Source organism: Platalea leucorodia, assembly GCF_965183815.1.
Source record: "Platalea leucorodia genome assembly, chromosome: 1".
Taxonomy (NCBI): Eukaryota; Metazoa; Chordata; class Aves; order Pelecaniformes; family Threskiornithidae; genus Platalea; species Platalea leucorodia.
Window position 1 is genome coordinate 18,415,769 of NC_138823.1, and position 10,930 is coordinate 18,426,698.

General features: G+C 31.3%; 1 protein-coding gene across 1 annotated transcript in view; it reads left to right on the forward strand.

Moving 5' to 3' along the window:
- Positions 1–3,485, forward strand: part of CSMD3 (CUB and Sushi multiple domains 3) — a gene marked incomplete at both ends in the record, with an annotated part of 751,074 nt that extends 747,589 nt beyond the window's left edge. Inside the window, 2 exons of the mRNA XM_082307341.1 lie at positions 1,887–2,022; positions 3,326–3,485. Coding sequence (XP_082163467.1) covers positions 1,887–2,022; positions 3,326–3,485 — 296 coding nt within the window. The remainder of the gene's footprint in view (positions 1–1,886; positions 2,023–3,325) is intronic.
- Between the last annotated feature and the right edge of the window lie 7,445 nt (positions 3,486–10,930).

The window sequence follows — 10,930 nt, forward strand, 5'->3', positions numbered from 1 at the left end:
AAATTGGCTTCTTGGTTCTATACATTCAGTTCTACACCAAACTAATAGTCTTTATTTATCCTTTCTTGGAGAAGACAGCTCTGGTGACAGAGCTCTAGTAACAACATTCTGTTGTGTTTTTTAAGAAAAAAAATTTCATTTACTTTTCTGATACTGTCTTAAGAACTGTGATATTTCTTCTTCAACAAGAATTTGAATTTAGTTAATACTGAATTCTTGAATTATAAAATACTACAGAGAATGTCTTAGAAGAGGAATTATTTTTCACTACTGTAATGGCTCCTTACATAGAGTGCTTATCTTCAGGTAAAATTCCTCTATGTGGAGGTAAAAGTAGGCTCTTTCAGCCACAAAGTATTGTGCATCCTTATTTTTTCAGTAAAACCAGGAAATTTATTAATTCTTGAATGTGCTGGAAAGTTTTATTAATGAATATATGAGGTAAAGGCAATTTTTTCTTTTTTTACAATTCTAAGTCACAGTAAAATGCACTGCTTCAGATCTTGATTTTCACTGTATTTGCATATGCAAATTCTTTTAAAAAATTTTAGAAATATCTTTGTCAAGAAATATTTCCTTTAAATTAATATAAAAAGAGTTATTTCCCTTTATTATTTACTTCAAAATACTTGAAAGTTATCTAACAAAAATTAAAATGCAAGACTTCCTTGGCAAATTTTTTTTGATAGATTCTTATGAAAATTGTGTTTCTTCATTTGATTTTCAGAGGGATTTTTCTTTTTTTTCTTTTTTTTATTTGTAATTGTGAGATTCTTTTCTTTACTATATTGAAGTTATGTTTTATTGGTTTATATCTTTTAGGAACAGAATGGTTCACTCCAGTACAAATTCTAGACAAGAATTAATTGTAGTTAATATAGTCAATAATACAATTATGGAGAGATTTACAATCCCTGAATAAATTTTGTTTAGCATGTTTACCACTTCATTATTTCATGCACACAAACACAAAAATGGTTTCTCTCAAACAAAATATTTTGATTGCTGTTCCCATACAATTTTCCTCACAATATTTAATTATTTTTTTGTATTTTTGTATATTGATTATCTGTTTGTTTCTTTTTGTTTGTTTGTTTGTTTGGGTGGTTTTTTTTTTAATTTCTATATATTGCCTTGTAAGATCAAGAAAGTCAGGAAATATTATGGCCTATGCAATTCTTAAGAGGTCCAGTTCAAAGCTTAAAAATTAACCTTGAAGCTGCATCAGTATTCCTTTCCTCACATTAAAAAGGTGTATATCTTGTCTCTGTAGATAATCTAGATAATGTGTTCCCCAACCATGCAACAGATTATACTCTTATTTTTTTCATCAATATCTGGCTTTAGCTCTTAACAATTGTTCCTACCTTCTTCAACTCTATATGTCAATAGAGAGTGTAATGAAATCAACATGATGAATTTTCAGTTTGCTTCTTCAGGTGATTTACCTTTTCTTTGAAATCATGTTTGCTTTTTATACATGCAGTATTTATTCTTTCTGAAATATATAAATATAATCAGTAATATAATCAATCTAACATATGGGTTATTGTAAATTTGACTTTTTGTAACACAGTACATTAATGTGTATTAATAACATCCAAAACTTGAATCCCATACAGGATTATTCAGTAATATATTTACTGTACCAGAGTATATGTATTGTTCTTCCGACATTTTGCATCCACTTTTTAATCAGAATATGGTATACCACACTACAGTTACTTTCCAGGTGGTCTCAGCACATAGGTGTATTTATATAGCTGAACATATTATGATGACCCAATCACAAGGTGTTATTGAATTCTGAAGTTTATGAAGTAGTATGTGCTGCGGGTAACAAGACGGATACTATATTATCTGCTTTTTCTTATTATTCTTTCTAGGTCTTAACATGTCTGAGGGTTCAAATTCTTCTAATCAACCACATGGTACAAATAGTAGTTCAGTGGCCATTGCTATCCTTGTGCCTTTCTTTGCTCTTATATTTGCTGGTTTTGGCTTTTATCTTTATAAACAAAGGTAAGTACAAATTACATATATAGAATTCTTGTATGACCTGGTGTTTTCATTCCCTTCAATCTTTATTAGTGTAAATAAAGTTTTCTGTAAAACCACAAAATGTTTGCAAAATATGCACGTAGACAGTTCTTCCTACCTCCATTGAGGTCTGCCATAATGGCTGAGAGATCAATTTATTGTACTGTGCTATACTTTCATTCCTACCTTTTTAAAATGTTATAAATTTCTCTCTTTATGATAACTGGATGCTATAAATTATTGGCATATGGGGAATAATTTAATTAACAGACTTTGTGTGTACTTGCAGTAGATTGCCTGTATTATTTTTTTTACATGTGACAGAATGATGAGTTGTATCTTGAGTAATTTATTTTAATGCCTGCTCTGTTTATTGGCTTGCAAGTATTATGTCATCCAGAGGCTTCATTACGGAACTGTTTCTGCATCTGAAATTATTAGTTCATATGCAATTATGTTACAGTCACCAATTTTCTCAATTTCATTAGTCTAAGTTCAACAGTTTTGCTCATGTTATTGAGACGAGTATTAATTCTTTGGATTTAGTGTCATGTAATCTTTTCCTATACCTTTAAAGCATTAGATGATTAAAGAAAATTTAATCACTTTAATGAAAAGACAATTCATTGCCTATTAGCTGTTAAAATGGTGATTTACATCTGGTAATAATTGTAATATACTCTGCAGGATAACATCAGTTTGAACAGCTTCAGAGCATGAAAAAATTTTCACGTAATTTTTTTATACATTTGCTATTAACTATATGCTATAAGCACTTGTCTTTACTTTTTCTATTGATGATGTACAATGCAGTATACATTTTCCATAACAATATAGATGAAACATTTTCAAGTGATTGAACTTTGGTATTTTGAGTTGTTCAGTGAAAAAAGAAAATATTTCAGCTATGAATTCATTCTTGATAAACTTGTTGAGTCTCCAAAGAGCGAAAGAAAATTTCAGTCATATGGCTGAGGAATTATTGTATCTTTACAAGATTTTGTTGTACTCTTAACTATTTATCATCTGACCATCCAAGTGGAAATGTGTACCTCTTCTCAGGTTGCTAACTAAGTTTTTAAGTGAATATCATTTTAAAGGAATCATAAATCCCTTAAACTTTGATAAAGAGAGTACTAATTCTTAGCACAGATACTGTAAAAAAATTGAGATCTTATATTTAGCTCCAATATTTGGAATGGGGACCTAAATTCTGTTCAGATTCTTAAACCACATCAAGTCAGTGAGGAAAACTGCAGTTACAAATACTGTCTTTTTTCTACAGGACTGCACCGAAAACACAGTATACAGGATGCTCTGTACATGAAAATAATAACGGACAAGCTGCTTTTGAAAACCCCATGTATGACACAAATGCAAAATCTGTGGAAGGGAAAGCAGTACGATTTGACCCCAACTTGAACACCGTTTGCACAATGGTATAATGTGGTAATGATATGTCTTCAAAGTCTGGAAACTGACACACAACAAAGTGCACACAGAGTTCACTGATTAAAAAAAAAAAAAAAAAAAAAATTAAAGCACACTTTTCAGGATATACTGGGTCACCTTTTCCTGAGGATGATAGACAAGAATGGGATGTGGTTATTTCGTTTTGATTTTGTTTTTCATAAACTGGATCAGAATTCTTCTTTGTGTATACCACGGAGAGTTTTAAAAAAAATTGCTGCACTCCATGAGTGCTACTCACAGTTTATTTGCTTTTTTAAAAAAGGAGGTTATTCTAAAACATAAAACATATTTGCATATATCGGAGGAGCATCCACTATCAGTATTTCTGTGCTTTATAAAAACTATAATAGAGGGACTGGGTTAAAAAAAGATATAGGTAGAAAATAAGAGCTATACTTACAGAAGACAATAGATCACTGACTTCTCTTTAACAGTCATATGCTACATCTTTCTCATGAGTTTGTACGTTTTTTTCGTTTATTCAGCCCGTTTAGTATTTTATTTTTCTCAGAACAGTTAATCCTTTAAGTCCAGGGTGTAGTATTTAGAAATCAGCAAGTACAACTTACTCTTTTCACGTCACAGAAGAAAAATTAAAATGTCAGGTTCTTATTTAATGAATTTCCTTCCCTGCTTCACATCTTGCTTCCTTTTCATGTTCCAAGTGAAGCTGCTTTTGTCTGTTTCCTTTAACAATACCCACAAATGGTAAGGTTTCTACATTTCTTTTGTCAATCATACAACTGGACAAATTTTGTAATCAAGAAGCTAGTATGAATTGAGCTTTGTCATGTGGTTATGTTCCTTACTGTTGAAGATCATTCATAAGAGTGACCATCTTACATTTTTTTCAAATATGAAAACATAATTTAAAGATATTTCCAACTAAAAAATGCAGTTTACAGTAACATTAGCAATCAATCAAATCCATATATTAAAAATCTAAGAGTCCATTTTTCAGTCCATGCTAGTTAAATCTAGATTGTATCACATCAGCTTATTCCTTTAGCATTTTGCCAAAATGCATGCAAACAGCATGGCAAAATCCCATTGAAGTTGATGGATTCTAAAAGACTTCAATGAACTTCAATGAAGAATGATCAGACCTACAAGGCAAGAGGAAGTTATAATTTGGAAATACTGTCTTTTCACATCTATTTTATCTATATATTCCATATTTTATGGAAACAAATCCTTACAGCTAATGATTTAAAATTGAATATATTACCATAGTTCAATGAAAACAAAATATTAAATATATATATATATATATAAAGCCATGATTTTATTAGGGACAATCCATTCATTTTAGGGACAATTCAGATTCCACAGCCCTCAGATGATACAAGTTTTAGACATTCCAGAATCACTTCTAAGGAAATGTAATTTCTAGTTTTACAGTTATTTCATATCAGAATTATTTAGTGGTAACTCAGTAATTTATTTGATATAGGTCATTGTCTTCCATTCATAGCATGACTCACAAATGCTGTGTGTTAGCCAGTGTGAATTATCTGTTATTGTCCCTTTCAGACATTAATAATTCTGTGAAAATCTAAACTTTTTATTACCGTAATAGAGAGTGCCTACCAAAAATCATTGTACCCAGGATTGCTGCTTGGATTTCTATAATGTTTGATGAATTTCTTATAAACCATTTTACAACATATTGTTTTGAATATTCATACAACTCTTGTCAACCTGTATTCTACTAAAAGGATGCTGTTTTATATTTTATATCATTGGTTGTTATTTATTCTTGTTTATTCCAATGACTGCAATAACTATGATTCATTCATTAATGTTAAGGTTAATACATTTGAGATCATTTAAAATGTTTCTTCTGCAACTGGCTACTCCTCTTATATTAATGCATACACTTTTGTAAAGAAGTATATTTTTATGAAAAAGGATTTGTAAAAGTATGATGTAAATTTTCAGTGCAATGTAAACAAAATAAAAATGGACAATTGCTTTTTTTAACTGTGTTTCTTCTTTGAAAGATGAGCTTTAAACTCATTTCTGTTGTGAAGACGAGAAAATAACCAAATTCATTATTCAAATTTGGTATTTTTGTGGGTCTTAAAGTCATGTTATTTTTTCTGAGTCTTCCTGTGAATTTTAGGTGAAGTAGCAAGACTTAGATTACTTTCACAAATAACCAATGAGCATAATGTGTAAAATTATCTATTTACTAAAATAAATTTTCTGTTTTACTTGAAAATGCAGATTTAAAAAAAAAAAAAAGGCCTATACTTCTCAACCCAGTGAAAAACACAGAAAAACCTTTTTTTTTTAACTTTAAAGGAAAAAAAAAAAAAATCTTAGTGTTCCTCAAGGTTGTAGACAGCTTACTTTGCACATTAATTTTGCTACCTTTGTGCAGAAATGTACAGGATGTACATATTAACAGGTAGTACCAGTGCATACAGTATTTTCTGGCATTAAAAAAAACCAGTGTTGTCTTTTCATGACATTGAACCAGAGGGGAGGATCTTAATTATTTTACTATAATATTAAAAGTATATTTTAACTACCCCTTTTGCTTCCAACCTTGGAAAGTGTATGACAAATCCTAATCTGAAATGCTATTCACATGATAACTGGGGGAAAAAAAGTCTAATATTCTTTTGTGAATTTAGTGTTCTATATAAACTGAAAAGGACCACTCAGGCCCACGTTGAAATCACTGAAGACTGTGTTGTTGAATACATTGGAAAGAGAAACAAGGAGTCACTGTAAAAATGATATTGTGAGAATCATGCACTAATGTTTTTTGGGGGCTTTCTAGAGCAAATTGGTTAATTCTGAAAAGCAAAAAAAAAATCCTGTTTCACAGTGGCCAAATTTTCATATGCAATCTAGAATCTGAAGTTAAGTTCTCCCTTTTTTGGTTTATGCCTTATATGTTTTAACATATAAAAGTAAATAAAACTTACATTGAACTTGTTCAAAAATTCTGTTAATGCTTAAGCTAGTATACAGCTTGCTCTTTTCAAGAATTATACTGACTTAATTGTAAGAGAATGAACTATTCATAACAGATTTTTTTTGTTGTTGTTGATTTGGGTTGGGTTTGTTTGGGTTTTTTTGTTTTGTTTTGTGGGGGTTTGTTTGTTTGTTTGTTTCTGTAATTCCTGAGTTGTTTGACTCATAAATTTTTTGTGTGTGAACTGTTCAGTTTTCTAGTACATAGTGGTTAATTTTCACTGTGGCATATGGAATTTCAAGTTTTGGTTGCTTGATTGGAGTTGGTTAGCACAGTCTACTCACTGTTTCTTGTTTGTCTCAGGAAGATAGCTGAAACTAATTAGATTGTTTTGTCCTTCAAACACTTTGGCTACATTATTCAAGCAAACACACTACAGAGAAACTGCGCAGGAACACAGAGATTGTTATGCAACTCTGTGAGTCCTTTCAAGTTTAAGGCAACTTCTGCTATACTACGGACTGAGATTTAAAACTTTATTTAAGTTTCTATAACTAAACTGGGTAACTCTGGAGGCACTGAGACTAGCTGTCTCCAAGATTCATTGAGCTCTTTTAATCCTACATTATTAACCTAGGTAAAACACAACTTTTCTTTTCTAGGCCTTAAAAGCGTATGTCATATCTCAACCCACTAGTACAGTTGGCTGAAGTGTTATGAAATATTCATCATTCTTTCCAACATTAGTGAAATACAGGGAATTTAAAATCTTGGATATCACTGCACAAATAGGTCAGCAGATCTGTATCCCAGTGTGTAGATTCAGTTGTAAGTCCCTAACTACTACCTAACTACTACAATATCTGAGTAAAACATAGATCTCGTGGGCAGGGGTATACCATGTTTTTACCTTGTATGCTTCTGTCCATGCTCTTTCTATAAGACGATCTGTTCTACAATGAGTAAGTCAGTATGTGTTCCAGCATGCTTCCTTATAGGATGATCAGAGTTGGAGAAAAATATGGCTTGTATAACTTTTTATATTAAAACCCCACGATCTTTGTTAGATTAATTTGTGAAAATATTTTCCAATTTCAGATTGTCAGTAAGGATTGATATAGGTACATGAAGTGTCTGTGACTTCAGGATGACCACCCAAGCAACGGTAAACCCAGCAACCAAGTTCCAGAGCTCGTCTCATAAACATTTTGTTAGTACTCTTACTAGCCTTACACGGTACTACAGAGAATCCACTTAGCATCTTTCAAACCCCTAATTTTTTTTTTTTATTTTTATTTTTATTGAGTTTCTGTGATTTCATATTGATTTGATTGCCAAAAGTTCAGTCAAACATGATGCAGAAAGATGCAGGGTGTTGTTTTTCTGGTAAAGCTGTATTACTGTTTAGCAATTAAACATGTTATTCTTTGCCACCTTTTATATCTCTCTCTACGAAATAATTAAATCTCACAGAAGAGAGTATTCACATGAGGGGAGCATGATGTAACATTTAGGAATACATTTATGTTTAAGATTTCTGCACTGTATATCTATTTATTTTCCAAAATCTTTGTGTGATCCCAGCTGGCATTTTTTAAACAAATATTTAAGTCCTGTCATTTCTGCACAAAGTTGGTTTTATCTTTAATTCCAGACGAAATCTCCCACTGTTTGACCATTTTGTTCATCATCTACTTTGTACTGCTGTCCTAAGTGACAGCTAGGACAATGGAAAAATGATTCATAATTTGGTTTCCTTATGTAGTAAAATAAGTACAGTGAGTAATAGTTCAGAAAAATAATTCTGATTATGATTTTGTAGCATTAAAGATTAAACAGGATCAATATTAAATGAACATTTGATTACATAAAAAAATATTCCAGTGAAGTACCTGTGTTCCCCATTTATTACCTTCTTGATACTGAAACTATGGCAACATAATATCCTGACTCGCTCAACCAGGAGTAAGTGCAGTAGTAGTTCTAAAAAGTAGATCCCATCACTTTGTGAAAAATTATGAATGTTGAAGACATATATCATTCTCTAGCAATTAGTCAAGTATCCAGTGAATATCTGTCAGTGCTCCATACTTTGCCACACACAAAATCATGCCAAATTAGCCAGATTAGGCTGATGAGAGAAAATACTTTTTTGTCTGAAGTATATTGAGAAAACACTTGTAGAAAGTGTCCTAGCTACCAAACAGACTGAAGAGAAGGTAATTTCCATCAAAGGAGCTGCACATCCATTTTAAGGTAACATCTTAAACCACATTAACTAGTGTCCAGAATTTTATGCTCTAGCTGCATGTCTACATTTCTAAGAATATGCATAATGTTTATCAGGGTGAACTTGGATCCCAGTTACCTAGTACTGATAAAATAATTTATGTTCCTAAAATAAAAAAATTCTATGTAGGGGCAAATTAATTATATAGTCATCTTCTTTTCCAATACTTAAATGACAGGAGATTATATCGGAACACTCTAAGTCTCCTGTGGTGATTCTTATGAGACATTCTGCTTGGTGTTTTATCACATTCTGCAGTGATAAGAGTTTAGTCAATGAAGTGCTAGAATTCAGAAACCGGGAAAAAATAAAAAATAAAAAATAAAAAATAAAAGCAAGCTCTTCAAATTGTGAAGAATGGACTCTTCTCTAAAAGAAGAATAACACAGGATTCCGCTCCCATATATCAATTGAAGAATTTGCACATCCATGGGGAATCACCCCATTTATGGTTAGCCCACTAAGAGAATGCACAGTAGTGCAATTTGAGTAATGAGTCCCTCAGATTATTCCTTTTATATTCACTCATGTGCATTCGGAAATAGGTTGATGCTAGAAAAGTGGTCAGAAAACCCTAAACATCCATTAAAAAAAAAAAAGTATTCTGGGAAAGCATAAAGGAATGAATACATTGATGTTCTATGTTAACAAGCTAAATGGTGTTATGTTTGATTAGTGACTCTGAAGCCAGATGAGTAATATCAGGCTGATGTGACTTTATCTTCCAGGCCCTCAGAGCAGCTTAGCATGTTCATTCCACCTATACTTGGCAAGGTTTTGTTCCTCTACCTCTTATCTATTGAGTTATTTCTTATGTGGTTTGAAAAGTTGCTTGATTCAAAAAAGTTTTGAAGAGCAACTCTCAGGGACAGGAAATTAGAAAATCATTGTGAACAGGGTCCATCTTATTTTAATGACCTGCTAAAAACTATGATTTACGTGTTTTTTGATAACATTTCTGGGCTTTATTTTTTATTAAGATGATAGAATTAATATATTGTATCTCTTAAACCAACATCAAAAAGTGTAAAAATATTTAGAGCTTGCAAATTTATACTTCTGATTTTATTTGTAAAATATATTTTTAAATGACATACATAAAGTCATGACAGTCTGCACTGTCAGTATTACGTAGAATACAATATTTATCTCTAAAGTGATGGACAAAGAGAAAATGAATGAAAAGCTCTCACTGCACTTACTACTGCTGTTTTTACATATAAAAAGATGCCAAAGATGAAGCAAGACATATATTAGATGTAAGACTGATTAAATAAAACCTATTTCCAGTAAAGTAACTGTGCTTTCCCTCTTTTATTATCTTCTCTGGAAGCTGAAACTATGTCAACATGATATCGACTGTATCTAACCAAATCTAAAAAAAGGCTAATTGCATAATATCAGTCATGTCTGTCATTCTAAAATAAGATGATGATGGACTTTGTCATTAGTGAAAAGCAAAAATATGTTTGGCCTGGAGTACAGAGCTTTCCTGTAAATGAAGAAATTGATACTTACCACATGTTAATGAGCTACGATTAGTTCATAAGCTCATTAAGCTAAAACAGCTAAAGAGCTGTCAATTGCTTTTTGAGAAAGAGATTATATAGCACAAGAAAAATTCAGGAGAACAAGCAACTGTCCTCACCACAGCCATGGGCTCCAGAGAATAATGCAAAGTGACAAAAGCAATTAAGGAAGCTAAAGACCTGATAGCTGTGGAACCAGTTAAGCCAGATGTCTCATATCATTCTTAAGCATGTCCAGAAGATACTGAGGAGTATATATGTACTATATACATATATTTATACACACCCCCCGTATCTATATATACACACACAGAGTGTATATATACTGTATAATAAATAATAAACTATGTATATATCCATGCACACATCTAATGTAAAATCAAGCCAGTGGTGGTGAAATTTTCCCTAGATTTTTTAATAGAAAACCAAAATATATACAATATACACTATATACACACTATGAACTATATACATATGCCAAATTCAACTACTATACTAGTAGATATAACATAGTATATGTATATAATGTGTAGGTTGTATACTATATTGTATATAGCATAATAAATATTTTATATATATAATATGTAGAGCTATATATACACTCATATATTCACTTACATTGTTAAGTCAATTTTGCAAGTAGTGGATCCTCATAAAACATTTATTGCT